Consider the following 22,881-nt stretch of genomic DNA (forward strand, 5'->3'; position numbering starts at 1 on the left):
GTATTGCTCAAGATTCGGGCTATCTGTTGTGCTCCATTAAGGTTGGTACATGTGAGATCCTGGTGCTCCCGCTGATCTTGGTGAGGAGTGGTGATGGCTCCAGCTGAGAAAATGGGATGGGGCGATGCGAGGAAGGGCACAGCCAGCTCTGAGTCACGGTACCTGGGAGAGGAATCCCATAGCCAGGCTCAGCCTGGTGCTCGGCCCCTAACCCCCCCTCCTCCAGCTGGCCTCTCCAGAGCCCCTGTCCAAAGCCCTCGCTAAAATGCAGCTTTTCCCTGTGCCCCACCTGGGTTCTTGTGCGAGGCTCACCAGATTTCAGTCTTCGCTTCAGCACTCTTTGAAGGCTCGTGTTGCTGATCCCCAGCTTTTCCCATGTGGGCTGTGGTCTGCACATGAACTTCTAACTAATGGTCTGCAGAGCTTTGTGGGGAAGCACTAAGAGATGCCAAGTCCAGACAGCTTGCTTATTTTTGAAACTTGCCACCCATTTGGTTTCCGACTGTGGGTCGGTCATGTTCACCCGCATGGCTGCAGTCTGCCCGTGGGTGAGACGGAGGCACAGCTGAGCACTGAGCGTTCTTTCAACACATCCTCACGATAATACTTGTGTCTTTTTTTCCTCTGACATGCTTGGAGTTATGCGTGGCCTCACCTAACTTGCTGAATTAAGGTTCACGGGAGTGTGGAGAAGGTCAGCTAAATACCAGTTTGCCTGCTTTGAAAAGTGCTCTAGGAAGAGTTGCTTTTATTTGACTTCAGCTTCTAATGAGCTTACCAGGGAAAGTTTAAAACGCAATTTGTTGCTTCCACTTCCTCGCTCGGAAAATCTCTTCCATGAGCAGCAATTGCATCGCTGCTGCTTGAGCAAGTGCAGCCCACGCTGTTCCCGCTGTGCTCTGCTCTCCCGGTACGGACACGGATGCTGCAGTGAAGGGTATCTGACAAAAGAGATCTTTTGTGACCACTTATGGCTTTGTGAAGCGTTAACAGTCTAGCTTGAAAATTTCTGAGCGTTTTTGGCTTTATTTTGGGAAAAAGGAATTCAAGTCATTCTCAGAACAATATCAGGAAAAGTCACATTATTTTCTCAACATAAAAACAAAAAAACCCCACTCCTCAAGCCATTTTTGCTCAGGGACTCCATCACTTCCATGATTTAGGATGTGTCTCTGTGTATATATATAATATTATGTTACATACGCATTTTGTATATATACATTCTTGTCGTTATAAACAGTACTTAAATCCATGTCTGTAAACATAAATAGAAATACAGTTAAGTACTCTTTATAACAGAAGATTAGTCCATAGTGACATAAGTAGAATTAAAGTATATAACAACCGCATGTTAGTTTGGGTTTGTAGGGTCCTCTGTGATCCTTTGGGATTGAGAGCACTGCCTGGGCCAAGGTCTCTAATGGCATGGCATCCAATTACACTAAGGCTGAATTTGCTCCATTAAGTGCTATGTATTTATTTAAGCTGTCATCTATCAGCCTGCACGTGAAAACAATAGAACTTGTGAAGATTGCCAATTTTGGGGGGGGGAGATTATTTTTCAAATTTGCTTCCAAGTTATCGGGATGAACCAGAAGCTTTCAGAGTGCTGATTTATTGCTCTCTGCTAGCAGCTCACCAGGACCCCTTTGCTCCTCCAAGATCAACAGCTTCATAGAAAGTGATACAAGGTGTATGGAACAAAGAGTGGAATAAATTACATTAGCAGTTAACTTTCTTTACAGTTAATATATATCAATAAATATCTACAAAACACTTGAGGCTTTGACCAGGAAGCCATGTAAAATAAACTGTAGTCCTACTCTTTTTCTTTCCTTTTTTTTTTTTTTAAAGTCAAAATAGATCTAACTGATGTTAACTGTTTCACAGCAGGGGTCTCGTTCTGGTTTCACACTGGTGTCACTGTTGATTTTGGAGGGCGGATGTGATCAGAATAAGGAGTGTCATTCCTCCTGCCTTACAACAGACTACTGGTGCTACGAGAACCCTTAGCATTTCCATACTGTCCTGCTTTGCATCTTCAAAACACTGGGGAGAGATGAGCTATTTGCCAAGGGACTCATCTGAGGCAAATGAGATAATACGATACCATGGAAGAAACAGGAAACCCAAGAGGGAATGGGAGAATTTGTTACTGGATATTTTTTGCAAAAACAACCGAGTGTGCAATGTCAGAGCTACTGCTTCCCGGTATAAGCAAAGGCTCCACAGTTTGCTAGACCAAGGGAGGTGAGAGCCCAGGAGGTCTTTCCTTTTAGTCCTGTGTGATGCCGAAATATCTTCTCAATCTTCTTTTTTTTTTTTCTTTTTTTTTTTTTTTTAAACTAGCTGTTCTTGAAAAACTCTGATCTTTGCTGGTCAAAAACTCCCCAATGATTTTTCTGTCTGTAATAGTTCTGTCTGTGAAACTTTGGCTTGCATGGAGATCTCCAAGCATGGGAGCCAAGGGCACCATTGGCAGTTGGGCTCCTGGTCTCCAAGAGCTGCAGGGGCAAGGTTTTCCCCATGAGAACAGCAATGCAGATGGATGTAACCGGCTTTGCTCATTTTCTTCCAAGGAGATAGGAAAAGCGGGTGAATGGAGTGAGGTGTTATTCTGCGTCCAAGTGCAGGGTGTAGCAAAGGGTATTTTTTGGCTGAGGTTGCAAATACTTGTTAAAGAGGGAGCAGGCACCTCTCGGCGTCAGCTGCGGACCAGCAGCCGGAGGGAGAAGCAGGAGTGGAAAACCCTTAGATAGTGTTGAAAACCTCAAAGCAGTCAACCCACAGAGAGCTTACCTTTGAGACGTGCTAGGTAAAAATACAGCCAGGCAAACCCTCTCGGAGAAGTTTCTAAATTGCACGAGGAACATTTTTATAGGAAAGAGGTGACAACATCCTGGGTTTGCCTAATTTCTGCAAACACTTTTCCTTTTAAAACAAGTTTCCTGAATGCTCAGCAAAACTTTAAGCTGTAATATTTGGTGTTTGGATTTTTTTTTTTAACTTCTCTGAATGTTTTTCCTTTTCTGTGATTTTTTGGTAACAATATGGAAAAGAAAATGAAGCCGTTCTGAGAAGAGCGGGAAGAGGAAGAAGTGGGAGAGAATGGGGAGAAAATGAAGGGTTTTCAGGGGAAAAGCTAACCTCTGTTTTCCAAACACCTTCCTGGAGCAGAGGCTGCGGACGGGGCATGGGGAAGGAGCGGTGGTCACCGGCAGTGAGGCAGCGCACCGTCCTTCAGCGGGGCTGAAGGAGTGCGCGAAGCACCGTGGTGTGGAAGTGCAGGGCCCCTGTTTTATCTCTGTACAGTTTTTTGGTTGCAAAAAGCCTGGCACTTCCACCCCCATCCTCTTATACAAAGGCCAAGGAAAATAACTGCTATAAATCCTTGTAGCTCATCACGCTCATGTATGCCATGGTTTCTAGAAAAAAGATTTTATCTTTTCTATTTTTATCTTAGGCAATGGAGAATTGTAAGTGTACTTAATGGGTGTAGTTTTCTTTTGGCTCCATCCTTGTTTTAAAGTCATGTTGCCACGGACTCTGGGGCTTGCTGTAGGACAGCAAGTAGCTTTTTCCTGGTTATGCTTGGATGCCTGCAAAAAATGCTCTCAGTTTCGTGGACAAACCTTATCTGCATCACCACTGAAATGATAACTTCATTAAAGTCACTGGCAAAAGTTCCACTGACTTTAAGATACCCCATAAATCCCAAGTTTGCTGGGAAAGACCCGCCTTCCGAAATGTGCCAGGGAACACAAATATATCTTATTGATGATAAATATTTTGTTGATATTAAGTGCTTATTTAAAATGTACAGCTGGGATAGGTAGAATTTGGTTTGTCGAAACAAACTGTGGAAGTGTTTGGAAGAATGGGCTGTGTCTGGTGAAAAGGGAAAGTGGAATCAGCGGAGATAATATAGATAAATCAGTTCAGAATGCTTTTTTTGCTGGAAAAACAAAACAGAAAAGATTCTGAAAACACGTGTATGTTGTGTTGAGTGAGATACTGATGAGAAGAACTAGCCAAAACTATGAGCTAAGTACTATGAGCCAGCTAAGGACCTAGGTTTCCCAGAGACAAATGGGAAAAAATTGTTGTCCATGTATTGGAATAATCCCACCCAAAATAATGCTGTCATGCAGGAACAAAAGTGTTCCTCCATATGATGAAATAAAACTGTCCCAAAGGTGGGTTTTTTTGGTTTAAAAAAAAAAAACCCACCCCAAAACAAATTGACACCGCCCACAACCCAAGACTTTATTCATCCTAAGAGGTTGGATATAAACTTATACTGATGCGTGGGTGTATTCTGCGTCATTCTGTAGGGCATGTAAGATGAAGTATAGTTGCTCTTAGGATTCATAATTTTCCAATCAGCTAAGTACATCCTGCTTGTTACTGGGTGACCTTGTGGAGATATAACTACAGCACATGCTGCTGAGAAGTCACTTGCAGGAAAAATTGTGGCCTTGTATCTCCTCGGAAACAAATGCTGGAAACCAGTCTTGCCAGACCTTGAGTTCCTGAAGTGGACAGTATTGTAGTGTTAATTATTTGATGCTTTTCCTGATTAATGTATTTGTTACGAGTACTTCTCTTAGTGTTTCAAGGACTTAATGATAGTATATCACAGTGTCACTCAAATATAATTAAGACTCTCTCAATGTAATTGCATAATTAAAAAACTGTCGGGCTGCTGGTACTGTCTCTGCTCTACAGCAGCTCAGTTTTCCAGAGGCAACTCCCCGAAACTCCAGCCCTCCCTGAAACATTTGGGTGTAGTATGCAAATGGGTACATCACTGGTACCCTGCCATGCCCACTAGCCCTTCTCCAGTAATCCCTCAGCTCTTGCTCTTTCAGCCCCAGCCACCTTCTCCCCACTGGTCCACGTCCCCTACTCCTCCCAAGTGGAGTGCAGGCAGGGCATCCCTTTGGGATGTTGGCAGGGCAGGTCCCATCCCCGATGGTTTCCCCAGGGCTTCTTTGCTGTGATGGTGTAACTATACAGGCGTGAGAGAGGGGATGTGGTGGCTGAGCCTTCACCAATTTTTTTTTTGTTTTGTTTTTTAAACCTATTGGTGCTTAGGGTGAGAATTACTCAGCTTCCCAAAGCAGACACACGGGTGTTTGTTGGCTACTGCTGAAGTGGCTGCTGGCAGGAAGGGGTTAAGTTCCTTTTTATTTGTAATGTGCTTTTGAAACAAAACTTCATGACCTGGCTTTTTTCCCTTTTTTTTTTTTTTTTTTTTTTCTTTTTCTCAAGTGATTACACTTTGCTGCATTATAAGGGAGCGAATGCATTTGTGTCTCAGGACCGTACTCTACCAGATACTGACATGTTCAACATCTCCCGTGGCTTACCAAACACATCAGGGATGTGGACCTCCCCCTGTTTTCTCATTATACCAAGTAATGAAATGTGGAAATAATTCTAATCCTTTCTTCTGCTTGTGCTGTACCTCTGAAAATATGATAAACTCAATCCAATTAAAAGTCATTACCTCTACAAGGCTTAGTCTCTATCTATAACCTTTGTTTTATAATTCACTCTGTTATCTGTCTTCATTATAATTTGGTAGAATAGTCATCTTTTATTACCACTTTTTGTTAGAAAGAGGCATGTGATTTCCAGTGCTACTTTGTGACACATCTTCGTTTAAAACAGTAAAGGTCTACTAATGAGTAAAAAGAAGTTCACTTACACTGATTTATTACATTGAGATAAAGTTTCATTTGCGTGGATTATAATACTGTAAGTTTGAGTAATTGTTTTGATTTAAAAATGTTCTTTTGCGGCAGTAGTTTTTCACCATGTCAAGGACTGTTAAAATGCGTTACCTTTTCTGTCTTAGCCCAGCTGATACAGATTTAGTTAAATTTTGTTCCCAGTTAGTATTTTCTATATATAAAGTGGCTGATCTCACTAATTCACATTTAACCTTCCTATACTTAGTTTTCTCCTAAGCATGTTGGCTTCTCGCGCTGTGTCAGTGTGAGAATATACGTCGTGTTTACCATTATGGCAATTGAACAATGAACAAAAGCTGATTTTTCTAATTCATTTTCCTCCCTTAGCAGTGACGAGTACTTGGGGCTCAGAATTTCAAGGCAGATTTTTTTTTTTTTTTTTTTTCCTCCTTGGGTCTACTCCATATGGAGAGTCACGAAGGGCATTAATGAGTATGTGTGAGCTGCTGCAGGTCCACTGGGTTGAAATATTTTACTAAGATAGAAATTTAAGCTATTAGTTAGAGTTTCAGTATGCTTTGGGTTGCCTCCCAGCCAGCGTGGATCTCTACAGGCTCCTTGCTAGCTGCAGATCTGGTCCTCAGTATATCAAACCCTACAGCTGGTATTTCCCTTTTCTCTTACCCCCAGCTCTGTGTAACTCAGAAAAGATTTTGAAAGTCAAATATATATATATTTATTCCATTGAGGAAACTTTATCGACCAGCACCAAAGTTTATTGGCACTAGCTAGTGATATAATGGGTAGTTTAAACTCTGCTAACTGCGAATAATTTTTCAGTGGTGTTTATGATTGCAGTAGACTCTAACATACCAGAAATACAGATAACATAAATATTTCTACCAGAGATGATTGTACTGGAACTATAAATAAAATTAAACTTGTAAATAAATTCAGTGCGTGCCAGCCAACACTTATAATTCTTTGTTGCTGCATATAATACAGTAATTTATATGGAAAGTGCACAAGAACACAAGCAGCCAAATTTTGCTTTGCAGTTATGCAGGTGCAACTTTCCCCAACATCAAGGAGAGCAGCTCCCGTGCAAATGAAAGTAGCATTTGACCCGTAGTCTCTCAGTGCTGGACCCTAATTAAAAGCCAGCGTCTGGTCCACATCAGATGCTTTTGACTGCGTTACTCAATTAGACACGAATGACACTACACAGAGCACCAAACGCTACTAGTTATTGTAGGGGCTGATCCTGAGAACTGCCAGAGCTGACGGGCAGGTCCCTGCACAGTTACTATATTATGACTTTGCTGGTCTAGTACCAACACTTGGCGATGCTGAAATTATCCCCTCTCGAAGGCCTGATGCTCTTGGGTGTGTGTAGCTTTGCTTCTCGCTCGCCTGTAGACACGTTTCTCCCAAGTGCTTGGTGCTCATCCTACCCTCAGGAACTCCTGCTCCCAGTGTGAGCCTCTTGTTTCAGGGTGGTTGTTCTGCAGACACAACCTTGCCGTGAGGCACGGGCAGGAGCTACCAGCAGCAGATCCAAACCGCGCTCCCTTTCCTTCTCGCAGGGATGCCGCAGCCCGGTGTGCAGCGCCGTGAAAAGTCGGTGATTCCCGTGCTCCAGCCTCAAAAGCGCGCTGTGCTCGGGCTGCCTGTTTCACCTGGCTTTGTCTGCGCAGCTTTTCCTACAACTCCCTCTTCTGCCGGCGCCGCAGAAGGGTTTGCTCGGCGCAGCTCGGCGCTGCGGGAAGGCTTCGCCCGATGCGCCGTGCAAGTGTCCTCCACGATCTGCGGCGACACGAGCACGAAGGGAAAGCTGAAATCTGGGCACCACATTTCCCTCTCATTTTCTTACATTAGAGTCAACCTGAAGAAATTCGAGCGACTTCGGCTAACTCCAGGACAGACGCTGATCTCGTTCCTTGGTGGAAGTCTAAAGTAATTACTCTGGATTTAAGCTGTGTAAGAGAAGTCAGAATCTGTCCTTTGGGACCACAGCATGGGTCCTTTGGTGCCGCTTGCTCTCGTTGCGAGGTCTGTGAGCATGGTTTTTAGGGTTGGAACTTTTCATTGTGTTCAGGACAGCTTTGGTTTTCTTGTGCTTGTTTTAGGGTCAAGTAATGTGAGTACGCAAAATACCCGTGCATTTACAGGCTAATGTTTGTGAAAGTATTTTTCCTTGGTAATCGAAGTAATGAGTCAAAACTGCTTCAAATACCATGTTTATCCCTACGCTTGCTTGTAATCTCTTTTGTTGTACAACCGAACTTTCTATTTGTAAAACAGTTTTTCTCTCCCTTGTTAGTTTTATGATTTTTACCTAACGGGGAATTACTAGCTCTAATCTGTTTAGAATTTAATCTCATTTGATTAGGTCTGTCTGATGCTTTTCACAGTGGGGTCCTGCCTGGGACCCCCAGACTGCATTACAATACAGGTCATAGATAATTGTCATTAAATGCAGTTCCACAGAACATTTCTGCAAATAGGGAGCGGCACAAACCAGTTTCAGGTACGTTAACTGATAAAATGTTAGAGTAATGTAGCTCTTGGCTAGAGTCCCTTCTGTGTCTGGAGATAGTGACCCAACCTCTGCGTGTTTCTGAAGCTAAGGATCCTTCTCTGCTCCTCCTCTAAAGGATGTGAAAGTGCCTCCCCTAAGCTGTGCCTACCTGGTGTGGGACTGTCGGGTGGCTCCCATGTAGTTCATCACTGGCTATGTGCTCCTTTTGAAACTAATGGGTTTTTTTCTCTTGATTTTTCTGCTTTTCCTGACCTCCCATGTTCTAGACGGATGTGGATATATTTTGTAATCAATCAGTCTCTGCCTGTAACAGTTTTTTCTTTAATACTTGTTCAAACAAAAATTCAGATAAAGGTGTCTCATTTGTATGCAACAGGAAATGCCTGCCTTCTTTTCAGATATCCCTGCAAATACTCTGTGCTGATTTCCTCAGCACTGAATAGAAATGTTAGGGCAAACAAACACAAATGCTCTCTGGTCTCTTTAAAGGATCCGATCCAGGGCTTTGTGGTACATTCAGGTCCACCCGCAGGAGAAGGGACTAATTCACACAATCCTAATAAGTTCCCCCAAAGCCATCATTAATGCATCCTCATCAAAGGCTCTTATCAGGCATGGTCATTAGCTCTAGTGGAGCTTAAAGCTCATGTGCTGGACTTCTCCTGTTGAATAGAGCCAGGTCCTTCTGATGTGTAGTTTTTGGGGCTAGGGGTCATCTTTCTCACTTTCGAGAAGTTGCAGGCATGAACGTGTGTGTATCTTCTCATTGCGAAGAGCCACTTTCATGTTTATCTCAACTCTTACTTTATCCTGTTTGGAAGATGATGGCATTAGAAACACTTCTGAAGTAGGCTCTCTAGATGCTTTTGCTTCCAGCCTACCTCCTTCATCCAGAGTAATCAGCCACCTAGCTTATGATTAATTCACTGGTGGCCACGTGCATGGCTCCAAGTGCAGAGAACCAGATTTATGTGCTAGAGAGTTTATCAGTCAATAGTCATTTTGGGAATGTATATCCTCAGGCACAAATTGCCTGAAGAAAGGGAGAATGGATAGTCAGTATGGATATGTTTCTGTTTGTTAGGGATGGCTTTGGGTCTGGAGATCTGAATGCAGACTTTATCCTTGGAGAGTTTGTGTGAACTTTGAGTTGAAGACCGCCCTGAAACGCTGGTATGTGTAATAGGCTAGCCCATCCCCTTGATGCGAGATGCCATCATGAGACATTTCAGCTGCAGAAAGGCATGGTTTCATTGAACGTGTGGCCCAGCGTGCTTTTGAAAATGGCATGCCTGTGCCTCGCTAGTGGTTGTGGCCAGTGGAAAGCGGTTGGGTTGTGTTCAGCAGCCTCTGCCTCTGTTGTTAATGCCTTCTCCCTCTGGCAGAGGAAGAGCGTGTTGAACGGCTAAGAAACATCCGAATGGAAGGAAGTCCTCTCCTCCTCCCAGCCGTGCACAGGAGCCCTCTCAGTCTCAAACTGACCCCAGGTCCCGGAGTTACGGCGGTAGTCTTGGCACGTCGCTCTCCCATCCTCATCGGGCACATTCCCAGTACACAGCCACGTGGACTCTTTCCTGCTGGTGTGCAAGGTTGTGTCAAAAGTGCAAATGTAGGTGTCCACCCTGGTCTTTTAGTAGCAATTAACCTTTTCTCCTGGGTTTCCTTTGAAGCTTGCTCATGTTTTTATTGTAAAATAGCAGTGAATAATTTTATGGAGGCTAATATCTAAGCTTCCACATAACCTAATCTCATCTGTTCCCTTATCAGGGGCCTTGATTTTATTTCATCGCATTTTTAGTGGGGATACTTGCTGGACTTTAAAGAAGCCATCTTGAATTTCAAAACTGTACTGCTATCTGTGTGGATGATTTGCAGTTCACTGGGAAAACGATGCTTACCACCACCGTCCCCGGGTCTAATTCTAACCTTACAAAGATTTTCCTATCAGTCAATATCCCATGGTTTTGCTGGAAGTCCCTCTGATCCATGTGGATGTAAATTTTAAGGGGAATAGTCCCACACCCTTTGAAAATGAAGACCAGATCCTGGTTCATGGATGCTGATTTTAATACAGCTCCTTCTAGCGTTAATTTCGCAAGTATGTCTTAATGGTCTTCCTGTCTCTTGGTCAGTCGTAATTCAGCTTCTTGTTTATTTTGAGGTTTTTAAATATATTTTTGTTAGAATACGTTGCTCTTTCAGGCAGAATAATATTTCAGTAATCTGTTCTGCCCATGCTGTTAGGGCTTTGGGGCACCTAGGCGTATTATATTTTCCAGAGCTTTCAAACTGAAAGCCCATGTTTAACGACGACATCGGGTGTGGCTGCTGGAAATCAAAGGAGGCACAATAGACCCAGCAAACGGACTTGTCTCCCTGCCAGGCTTCCAGAGGCCAATTTATCAGCTGCAGGTTTGACCCTATATGGCTAAAAATGAGTGTAGCCAGAATGACTGAGATAAGTATAACTGAGGCCTTTGAGTCTGGGAGGGAGAAATTAAACTGGACTGTCCCTGGGGGAGAAGAAACATCTGCAAAGCCGTGCTTGTTAAATGTTTAAGGCTCAGCTTGTGCCAGCTTGTGGGCAGGCGCTGCTGGCAAGTGGGGCTTGGTCACAAGAACAGGTCCCTGCTTGCTGTGACTTAAATGATTTGGTTGAGCCTCTTTTTTTGGTGGAGAGTTGAGCGTGGCTGTGGGGCACAAGGAGAGCCTTGGTTTTATGGGGCACTGCATGGTAGGACGGGGACGACAGCAGTAAGCACATGAAATGGGCTTCTTAAGGAGTTTGAGCGTTAGGCACCCAGCTGTCATGGAAAATCAGTAGGATTTAGATGCCTGAAGTTTTTAAGCCGCCCCTTCCAGTGAGCCATGTGCTTATCATCATCCAGATCCCTTTCCTTGTGCGATTTCTCTTCCTGCACCCCATGTGTATACATGGGTTAGGTTCCAACACCGGCCCCCCTGCCCCCCCTCCGCCTTGTTTTAAAACCAGCTGAAGTCTTTTAGGCAAGACTGCAATCTGAACGGTTGGGGAAAGACATCTGAATGGAAATGAGCCTGCCCTGGGTGGACGTGGCATCGCTGCCAGCCCACGAAGGCAGGGAGCGCATCAGAGTTTCGGGGATGCTCCGGAGGTACGGACCAGCCTCTCTCGCCCACCCACCGTGCTGGGGCAGAGTCATGTTTGGGGGCAGCAGCAGTGGCATGGCGTAACAGGGATGGCTGCTAACGTGGTGGTTTCAGTGCAGGGTGAAATGAACGGTGACATCCAGGTGGAGCTGTCTCCCTACACTTTTCATGTCGTCTTTCCTGTTCCTTGGAGTCCAAGTGGAGTTTTGCTGTGGGTCAGCCCTGGACAGGGAAGTACGGGCACGGGCTCGTAGGTGCGGGGCACAGAGCAAGCTCCCCGCACCAGCGCTTTCACGAGCCCTTGAGCATCTTTGCCAAACTTAGCACTGCTAAGCTATGACGGGCAGGGTTTCTGAAGCACAAGTGATGGATAAATCCCCATGTGTCCTTCTCGGATAAATGGTAGAGTCAGTCAAGATTTTCTACTTCTCAGAGCACCAGGTATTAGAAGAGTGACAAACTAATCAATATTGGGTTCAATTGTGAAAGTGTGGGGAGTTTGCCAAACCAGAGGCCGAGGGAATGGGTAGCTGAACTTTCCTGTGACATGTATGAGGTCATAGTCAGTGCCACATAAAAGAAAGAAAAACAGTTCATGGCTGTGAATAAATTGCTCACAGATGAAGAATCCAGTTTGCCAGTCATGTGATGGGAGCAATCTATTCAAATGATTTGTTATGTCCCAGTGTTTGTCTTAGGCAGTACCAGAAGCATGAAAGTACAGATATAAAACTGTGAGATAATATGTAACAAAGATGTGAGAGATAATGGACTATGACCAGTTTCCAGTGGAAAAGGCATACGGTGCTAATCTACCATGGATAGTTTCTTAAATGAGCAAGAAATTGAAAGAACATTTTAAAGTTTCCTGTTTCGTCACTGAAACGGAATCATTCTGAATGCCAAGCCCAGCGTAACACTTTAATTTCTGGGCCAACCATATTATGCAAATATCCTCATGCTCAAATCTTAAATACCCAATCTCTCAACTTCATTCCTTGGAGAATAGTATTCTCGCCTCCTATTTAAGTTAGAATCAAGTGGAATGAGTTCTGGTGCGTAAGAGAAGTACAATAACATTAATGAAGTTAAAGGAATGTAAATAATTAAGAAGTTTTTTGGTTAGTTTGTCTTTTTGCTCCTTTTGCATGTATTATTGGGTTGAGCATTGCATTGCTGGTGCGGCTAAAGCTCCTGCTGAACTCACTCCAGAGTTTTTTGACTAAAAGGAATTTACAATCAGACTTACATTTTAAGCTGTCAAAAATAGTGAGTTTTTCTTTTTTCTTTTTTTTTTTTCTTCCTTTTTGTTTGCTGGCTAAGCCCCAGAGATGAAGGTTGGTTTGTTTTTTGGTTTTGTTTTTTTTTTTAATGAGTTTTGGATCTGCCCCAGGGTGGGGTGTTTTTTTTTTTTTTGTTATTGTTTGCTTTTTTTTTTTTTAACTGTAAGAAGAGAAGGTTCATGTTCTCTATAAGGTGCTGTTTGGATCCTGAACTTATTTTAGACTGTTGTGTTTCTTGGAGGTCAATGCTAAGACGCTGATTTACATCAGCTGAAGTTCTTGCCAAGAGTCGTGTGGTAGGCTGGATCCTTTCCTCCAAAGACTAATTGGAGGCCATCAAACTTAATTTTGGCTACTTTAGCTTCAATCTGTCTCTCAAAGACCAGTAAAGCTTTCCTGCTTTTCACTTCACTTAGATTTCAGTTGTAACGTATAATGCTGGCTTTCAATTGTAATTTCAAAGAGTATGCAATGCGAAGTGCTATATCTGGATAATAGGGTGTGCCTGCATATACATCTGTATGTAATTCCCTCGCTTGTGTTCAGTGATGTAAACCACTTTTGATGTCAGGAATATTGAGAAAAACACTGTGTACCCCCAGGCCTACAATAGGGAAAAGGCTCAGATCCCTCCAAAGTAAGGTTCTGCTGTGGGACTAGTGATTGATGAAGGTGCCACCCACCTACCAAACTGTCCTCTCCATTTCATGTGCAGGCTGAAAGGGTTTCATATGCAAAAATCTGTCAGGATATTTCAAATCCTACTGTTTGTCTTTATTTTCCAGGTGATGAATGTTTGTATGAAAGCTTTCCTGAAATTCCTTTGGAGGAAGCATCAGAAGCTGATGGAGAGGCTGCAAACATTCAGTGTCCAACATCTGCCAACATTCAAGAGCCGTCTTCTCCAGCAACCTCCAGCGAAACTTTCACACCAAAGGAGAGCTCTCCTTACAAGGCTCCGATATACATTCCTGATGACATTCCCATTCCTTCAGAGTTTGAACTCCGAGAATCCAACATTCCCGGTGCAGGATTAGGGATATGGACCAAAAGGAAGATTGAAGCAGGGGAAAAGTTTGGCCCCTTTGTAGGAGAGCAGCGGCCACACCTTAAAGATCCCAGTTACGGTTGGGAGGTAAGACACTTTACATTCTTTCGGTCTGTTGAACTCTCTTGCGTGTCTATAAACACAGAAATATTTGCAGTATTTGAGTCCTATCCTGTAGTAGTCAGGGATATTTGTGTGCACGAAGACTGTTGTGGCCTTTCGGGGCTTTCTGGATGGAAAAAGTGTAAATTAAAAAGGAAAAAAGACAGGAATTACTGTTGTTTTTCATGCATGAAATCTGTCTGGGTGGATATTGGCAGATGATGCCTCTTCTGGGGAAGGAAAGGAAGAAGTTGCGTTACTGGAACATTTCTGTACCATTTTTAGTCTGCTCTTGTGCAGTCCTGCAGTATGTCTGTGGGTGAGGGACTCGCAGATGACTAAACTGGGTGCTGCTTTGACTAAATGCAGATGACTAAACAGGGTTGTGCATTGCCACTTTCTGTGGGCAGTGGTCAGAATAGCCCTAAAATCTAGCATTGTGTGGCTAAAATTGCTGATGCAGAACCTTGTCCTACTTGGGGACTTCAAAAGCTGGGGGTTTGATCCTGGTTCTATTCAACTTAATGGCAAAATTCCCGTTCATTCGGTGAAAGTATGTTTGGATGATGATGTCAAACCTAGCACACATGGGGATGATGTGGCTCATGTTACTTCTGCAGATGCTCTGAGAAATGTTGCTTTTCTTGAAGAAGCTCAAGGCCTCCTTTGAGTACAGCAGTTGCCTCTTGCTTTCCCTGCCTTTGGGGGCAACGTCCTTTCCTCGCTGTTAACACCGTGGAGCTGGCTGAGTTGCGGGTCCATGGTCCAGTCAGGGTTTTAGACCTCAAGTGGTGCACGTTGCCAGTGTGTTATGGTGTAACAAATGTTCTCGCATGGTCTTATTCATAGTTTTAACAATGTGCTGTAGAAACAGAGTGCAATCTCAGCTTTCCATCTGTACGTTTCCTTTGGTTTCTGATAAGGGGAGAAGTGCAGAGTTTGCAGGGCTCTCCAGGGACATGAATGACCTCTGGAGAGTTGGGAGGTTCATTTTCCCAGGAAAAATGGAGTTTCACTGTGGAGCAGAGCCTTGCAGATATGGTGGAAAATAGAAGTTTGATTTGCTCTTAACTATCCATAAATACTCGGTGAGTTCATTCCAAACTTTCCATCCAGTTGTTTAAACTCTGGTGCGACCTGTGACAATATGACAGAATAGTGTCAGGAGAAGTTATAGACTTGGCAGCACTCTATCGAATTAACAGACCCTGATGCAATATAATTGCTGGTGAGAAATCTTTATTATTTGAAAAAGGCACCAGGAAGCCATAAAATCTGACTTTTAACCACACCACAACTAAGCTTAGATATTGATAACAGAAATCGGAGCAAAATCGCTGAGACATGACTGTACTTGCAACTTTAACATATACCAAAATTAGGATATTTTCAGGGTGTTCCTCAGGTGGTATAGTACAGTATTAGCCCCACTAATATTGAGGGAATCTTGATTTTTCACATCCTTAAATGTTGATAATATACTGCAATATTAGAGACTAGTTTTCCTGCTTAAAATATTTAGTATTTTGGGGTCTATGAAATCCCCATAAGAAATGCATATCTTGATAGTGCTGGAAGCCCAGCTGTCAGACTGAATCCCTTTCAAGCTGCAGCACTCAGGCCATTTAAACAACATTATGTATTTGGGACAGCTGGGGAGAAGCTATTGAAAAGTGCTGGAGCAAAATCACACAAAATCAACTCCCCCTGCCATTTGGCCACTCATCTAGAAGTACACTGCAGTGCTCAAGGGAGCTTGAAACAGAATATTTTTCCAACAAGTGGGCTAAGTACATTTATCGTAATTGAAGGGAGACAAAGAAATGCTGGTGACCAGAGTTTACATAATGAGTAAAATGGCACGTAGTGAAGGTTAAGGCTAAAGAACAGATGTGGGGGACCTGGTAGTGCTGGAGAAGAGCTTACCAGTGCCCATCCCAGCTCAGATGGTCATCATCACACTGGTCTGGAGACCACCACTACCTTGAACTATGCCTTGGGATAAAAAAGGGAAAAAGAAGCTGTTACTGGTGTGTGGGCTCAGGTCGTGTGGGAGGAAGTGTGGGATGGCGAGGGAAAGGTATCATTTATTGAGGGTTAGGTATGGTCTTGGGAAGATGAGCTTTTCTGGTGTCAGTTTTTCTGCCCCAGTGGACACTTCTGTGAAACAGAGCGTTTCTCCCAGGTGCCAATAAGTCAGTTGTTAAATGGGGAATTCAGGCTGCTGTTGCAGATACCAAGGTGAAATTTCATTATTATATTTTAAATGGAGGAAGGATGGAGCTAAAGTTTCTGTATGGTACTGACTGTAAATTTAAATGACTTTGTAGTATGAGAGGTTTTAAAATCTCTTTTTTCCACAATGAGAGTTGCGTGCTGAGTGAATTGCACTGATGTAGCTGCCGTCAAGATATTATTTTATGTTTGATTATATGTAATTCCTAGAAGAGTTCCTTGTGCTGTAGAAGTCAGCTGTGTCTGGTGGCTTCGAAATCGTAAGATGACTCAACCTGCTCGAACTGCTCTCTGGTCCCACAGGCCAAAGAAAACATCTTGCTGGGTCCTGTTCTACTTGTTTCCTCGCCTCACATGTGTGTTGCTCAGAGAAATACATAGTGGGGTTGCAACATTGCTAATGTTTGTGTGCTTATTTAATTCTCTTGAATAGGCTCCCCTGTAGCTACGGTGAGGAGGATTAAGTGATTGGAAAATCCGTCTTTTCATTTTATCTGTATTTTCCTGAGTTTAAGGTGAAATGCTGAACAAAAGCGGTGTTTGACTTTCACAGATGATGAAGGAAGAATCTCTGTTCAAGAAAACAATGAGCATAAACATATTAAAATATTTTTGGAAGGAAGGCCGAGCATCTTCCTTAGTTGTTCGCTAATGCTGCATATATTACTGATTTTGCTATGAAATATTTGCTCCTTTTTTGCAATTTTTCAGGATTGCTAGGTAACCTAGAGTCTTCAACTAGAAAATTTCAAACCAAAACCCTACATGCACATTACAGGGAAGACTTTATAGCTACACACAAGAAGGACTTTTTAATAACAGATTATGCCGAATTCCCTTGCAAAAGATTGTCATAGTTCTGGGTATTTCCTGCTGTGGCGTACTTCTGACTTCTAGTTTTTGTGACTGATGTCCATCTGAATTGCTACTAGGATTAGCCTGTAGTGGCTGGGAGAGAAGTGGAAGCTGGAGGAACTGTTGCTGTTAAATTTTGCAGCCAGGCATTCGATGATAAAGAAAAAATTGCTGCAGAAGTCTTAGGAATTTCACGTGGCCTGTTCCTATATTCCCCTATAGCAAGACTCCCTATGGTATCGACACAGAGTTTTGTCAGAGCAAGTCCAAGAAAACAATGTCTATTGTGTCCATTTATATACTTCAGCCATAAAACACACTCTGGGACAAAGAGAATTTGTTGTGATATAGTCATGCTTGGGTCATGATGAGAGTGCTGTAGACTAGTTTAAATGAAAAGCCATAAATCTGAATTTTATTTCATTTTGTGGGTCTAGAGCCGAGCATTATCTAATCAGGTATTGGTTAGCTAAAGTACAAATCGAACAGGGGGTCACCGGACAAGGGGAAAGGTCGAGCTTTTTTGCAGTTTGTCACCAAGGTTTTAGTATTTGCCGGCAGCCCGAATATCTGAGGAGGTCGGGGGGCTGTTGCTCAGTAGTTGTTTGAAAAGGGAAAATTGACTGCTGCTTAATCAACAAAGAAAACAAGCTTTTAAGGGATGGCAGTAATTTTTTTTAAACAAAAGCAAGGGAACACAAATTTAGTGATTTCATCATAGTTCATGCCCTGCTATGAAAAACAACTGGGGAGAGTATTTCAAAGAAAGCCTTTGAACAGGTCACCAAAGCGCATGCACCTATCTTTGGCATTTTCCGGAGTATGCGGAATATTCAAATTCAGAATATTTAAATATTACTGCTATAGCAAACTCAAAGTCTCGTTCATAGGTGCAATTTCTTCACAGCTTTTTTTTGTCCTAAACTTTTATTTCTCTACTGGGAAGGTAAAAACAGGAGCAATAAACTCTAATAAATCAAACTTGTCACAGAAATAAATAATATTTTAGAGCTTTATAAAGCAGCATATAATCTGTTTATAGAGCAGAGCATATTTTCCTGTCATGACAGCGAGGCTGAAAAATATCTCAGATTTGGTAGAGTATGCTTGAGTTGATGTTATTACTTCTAAAATGGAAATTAGGAGGCTGTTTACCTCTCCTCTAACATTTTTGATGTCCATCTTTCCCCAAAGATGCCCAACTTCTTAAGAATTGTTTGGGAGTAAAGGCTTCCCATTGATCTATAGGGACTGGAATAGTTGCAATTTTAATTCTGCACACTTTGGTTTTCTTTTGGCATTTTTAAAAAATTTAAATTCAGGTTTATTTGAGATTCTGCATTCTAGGTGTATCATCTATCTTTATGAAAATTAAATAATAAGTTACAAAATGTCAAGGTATTGGCTTTTAGAGTTGGAATCTAATGTATATGGTCCCAAATTCAGCTTGTAGCACCTAAATCAATAGTTTGGTTTTAGCACTCTTAACATCCTAAAACTTCCACTGTAATCAGCTGGAGTTACTGGCTGATCCCACTCTATGTATCTATATTATCCCCCATTTTTGGGTCCTCTTTTGGAAAATCTTTGTCAGAACGTTGAAAGCAGCATCTACCTCTTTTGATAAAAACAGAACAATAAGTAGCATCTTCTAACTAACTGGGCACAGGATTCACACATCTTAAGGCTCGTGTTAAGCTATTCTTAATAAACAATGGTGCTGCGGGAAATAAATCCCTGATAGTTGGTGAAATCACACTGGGAGAGAGAGTAGAATGTCTTTTGCAAGACAAAAATGAAAGGAACAAAGACTTCATCTCTTCTGAATCTTTTTCTTTGGGATATGGAGTTTGTACTAATGTTAAATAAAACCCCCTTAATTTTCTGCTGTTGTGTGACGCTTTTCACACTGCGCTGACTTACAGACCAAGTCTTGACCTTTTCTTCAATCATCTTTTAAGAGCGTTAACATGCAAAACAACTCCACACTGGAGCAGGTGGTTGGAAAGTGGGGAGCTTCCTTGCCTACGTTTTCTCCTTCCGTATGGTTTTCAGAAGCATAAGGACTCCAGTAACCTCTGCAAAATTATTATTGAAGCAAAACCAGGAATAGGAATGTGAGTTACTTCAAATGAAAAAAGAGTAATTTCTTTTATAGTGGCGGGGAGGGCATGCTTCTTGATCAACACAAGACCAACGTGGTTTTGCAGATAGTGTATTCTTCCCCAGGTCAACAGACCATCCACTTCTGGCAGCTGCAGGTGGGGGTGACATCCTTACCTTTTCTTCAATACATAGGTGATGTTTTATGCCATTTGGAGCTCGGCTTTGCAAGGCATAGAGCACTCTGGCTGAGATCCAATAAAGCACTTAGGCATCGGCTTATCATCAACAGGATTACCCAGGTGTTTGAGTTAAGCTTGTGCTTAGCTGCTGTGTTAAGCTCTCTGCTGGGGACAGAGTGTTCAGTGCCACATAGGATGGAGTCAATACCATATATCTTGCCTGGGGTGAGTATGCACGAGGGTGCTTAAGACAGACCCTCGAAAGTCGCGTACGAAAAAGACGTCGCTTATGGTGCTGCTAATGTTACTAGTCTGAATTATTCTGTTGTTTGCATCTGCCTCTTGTGGGGAGGCTGTGACGAAGTCAGGTGCTACCACAGAAACAGGAGTCCTGTAGCAAGGTGGGCAGATGCTTCATGAGCAAAGCGGCGCACTAAGAGGTGACGTCAGTTGCGTACCCCAACCAGCTACCTGGCTGTTAACACCAGCTTTCTCTGCTCAGATGACAGACAGTTTATAATTACAAATGAGCAAACATCAGGTCCTCGAAGAGCAAGATACGAGCAGGTGGACTTGTCATTCAGTGTGAATTAAATATATTGACGGCAAAGGGGAGCTGTTTGTCCTTTGGGCTGTTTCATGTGGATGGAAGAGGGTTAGGACATGGGGACAACACAGAGTAGTCCGCTGTTGTCTTTCTCTGTTGTTCTTTACTTCCACTCTTTCAATTCTCTGAGTTCTTTGATAAACATGATTAAGCAGAGTCTCACATTGTGAGGTTGGTGGGACGTGATGCCCTGTTTTTTGGACAAAAACCACAACCTTCCCCTGCTCAGACAAAGCTGCTGCTTACTGGAAGGGGAGCAGAAACAAGATCTTCAAGGCTCCTTCTTCGGCTCTACGATTATTCCCAGAAAGCGTTCAAAAACCGTATAGCATGAGGTAGCTGAGAGGCTGTAGTGGCTGCCAGAAGGGAGGTGCTGCTCACCCTTGTCTTGAGCAGCTCACGGGGCTGATAAGTTGCTGAGCCAACTCAAAGCCGACGTGGCAGCAGCATCAGGAAGAGGTTTTTGGCCAACATAGAAGGCTGAGCGAGTGTTGGTGTGGCATGTCTGGGAAATCTCGCATAAAAAATGTGAGGCAGCACCTTTGTCTCAAACGTGAAATGGTTTGTGTAGAGTTGACTATTTCTCCACCCATGGTGGATGCTCCACCACATCCTTGACCTTGAGGGCAGGAAATCACTCATTTCTTAGCATTGTCTAAAGCCACAGAAACCTCTCTGTAGATATGCATATGTGTTCCCCACAAAGCCACTGAGGTTTTAATTTAATCAGGAGGAGCATTAACTCCTGACAGAAGCAGAGTGAAACCATAAGGGTCAAGTGGACTTAATAGTAGGAAGGGGAGAAGAAAGTTTTGTTACCTTCTTCAGAGCAGAACTGGAGGGATGTTTCAGGAATTTGTATTCCTATTAAACAATAGCCACCTTATTTGACTCAAATGTGACCCGGGTGGATGTAATTTGAGTTCAGTAGTACTTTGTGCAAGCAGGTAATAGCACGAAATAAACTGAGAGAAAAGATGACAAAAATAAGATCTAATAGAAATGACAAACAATCATAATTCTTCCCATTAAATAAATATGTTATAAAAAATTTATTATGAAATGCCACGTTATGCAAGCCAGGATTCAAAGATGAGTTCTTTGCATTAAGTACAGTAGATGCCATTAAGGAAAACAGTCAATATGTCACTAAGCCACGGCCTGTAAAATTAAATTGATTTGGTAAATGTAAGTAAGATAGATCTGTTTGCTTTCATCATCAATTTTGAGTGGGTGAACAGGTGATGTCACCAACCTGGGAGCGATAAAGATGCAGGACCATCTGGAAAGCTTTGTGATGGATGGGCAACTGCTTTTGGATAGTGACAGTGCTGTGGTACTTTGTCACTTGGGATGCAGTACTTAATAACTTTTCAATACCATCATAATAAATTTCACTGCCTTATTAATATAGAAATGGTGAGTTATTACTGTGATGGCTATTGTAAATAACAAGAGATGCAGCTGTCGAAAGCTGATTGTTTGGGCATGTTTCTTTAAGCAACACAGTTGACTCGGGATAATCAACGTATGTCTATACCAGCAGAGTTTATTGCTCTTGTCAAAAGAAAAAGCTGCATTATTCAAAAATTATATGAAGTCCATAATAAACAAGTTTAATATATTATCAGACTTTTCCTATAAGTTTCCTAACACAGAACAATAAATCGCTTTTAATAATGCCTTTCCGTGTACAATAATATCCTTATGCTGTAATAATGTCCTTTCCTAACTATTCACCAAACGGAGAACTTCTGAAAAAAACAGAAAGGTATCTCTCACTCATCAGAACACTTACAAAATTAAATCTCCCTATTTCATTAAAAGGCTACGTTTGATACAAAGCTGATGGACTCTAGCTGTGTCTTTCTTTTTTATTTTAATTGAACAGATGTAGTTAAAAGTAATCTATGACAAAGAAATATAGACAAAATTATAACCATGTGTCCCTAAATACTGGCAGGAAAGAGCATCTGTGGGTGCTTTATGAAAGCCCAGGACTGCTCCGTGACATTGCTGCTAATGTCATCGGTCTGAGGGCTGGAGAGAAACAAAATGCATAGATAGTTGTTAGCAGAAGATGAATTACCAGATCAATCATTTAGCACCATTCAGAGTATTATACCATTGTTCCCTGGGAAGATAATTAAATCAATGATGTCTGTCTTATTTGTGTAAGGAGGTACAAACTTGTAAAGAATATCCAAAGCTCCTCAAACATATTATTTCTGTGGTGGTTTGTTTTGTTTTGTTTTGTTTTTTTAAAACCTTACTGACTTTGCCTTTCAGGCTCTAGCTTTGTCCTTCTTTTCAATTAAATGTCCCTCCACCATTTCTGTGACTGCTGAAAAGAGAGCCAGCAGTCTATTAACAGGCAATAAAGTTCAGGAAGCCTAAGACTAGTTTCTTGGGTCAGAGGTGAAAATTGCATACTAAATGAAACAAAGGTGTGTCTTGACGGCTCAACAAGCAGTGGAGAGAGGAGCATACATGTGAGCAGGAGGAGACTGTCACCATTAAACAGAAGCAAATGAAGACAGGAGTTAGTGTACGGCAAAACGCTTATTAACCCAAATGAACACATGCGCTGCAGAGGATGTAGCACTGAGGTTTGGCATTTAAATCACTGCACGATTTAACAGTACCATTGAAATCTGGGCATTTGGCCTAATAAAGACGTCACTAAACTTTAAAAACAAAAGACCCAACTCCTGCCTGCTAGAGCCTGCAGATTGGGATGTGTTCATCAGAACGGTCCAAAAATATAGGTATTTGGAAGTAAAGAATAGAAAAAAATAATTGGCTAATGGGGTATTTCCACCCCAGAGAGTATTAATATGGCGTTTTATTGATGTGAGAGCCCTCGTGTTTCCTGGCTGAACGGTAGGTGGCACATGCAGGAGTGAAGTCGTAGGTTGTCATAATCCAGCCTGTTTTTAAGTGATCGCGTTAACTTCGGCGCATACAATAAGCATGAATTTGGAAAAGAAATACAAATGTTAAGTAGTCCGCCCTTTAAAGTGCAGTCTTAACATTTAGCAGCTGTAAGATGTACATCTTAAGAAAGATGTACTTCTTAAGAAAAATGTAAAAGAT

The 22,881-nt window shown here is 42.4% G+C and overlaps 1 protein-coding gene across 5 annotated transcripts in view; it reads left to right on the top strand.

Annotated features, from left to right (window-relative positions):
• Nucleotides 1–22,881, top strand: part of MECOM (MDS1 and EVI1 complex locus) — a gene marked incomplete at its 5' end in the record, with an annotated part of 343,663 nt that overhangs the window by 136,880 nt on the left and 183,902 nt on the right. For all 5 annotated transcript variants that reach the window (XM_082003571.1, XM_082003573.1, XM_082003572.1 and 2 more), the window contains one exon: nucleotides 13,439–13,788. In XM_082003571.1, the coding sequence (XP_081859697.1) occupies nucleotides 13,439–13,788 (350 nt within the window). The remainder of the gene's footprint in view (nucleotides 1–13,438; nucleotides 13,789–22,881) is intronic.

Source organism: Phaethon aethereus, assembly GCF_964289735.1.
Source record: "Phaethon aethereus genome assembly, chromosome: 9".
Lineage (NCBI taxonomy): Eukaryota > Metazoa > Chordata > Aves > Phaethontiformes > Phaethontidae > Phaethon > Phaethon aethereus.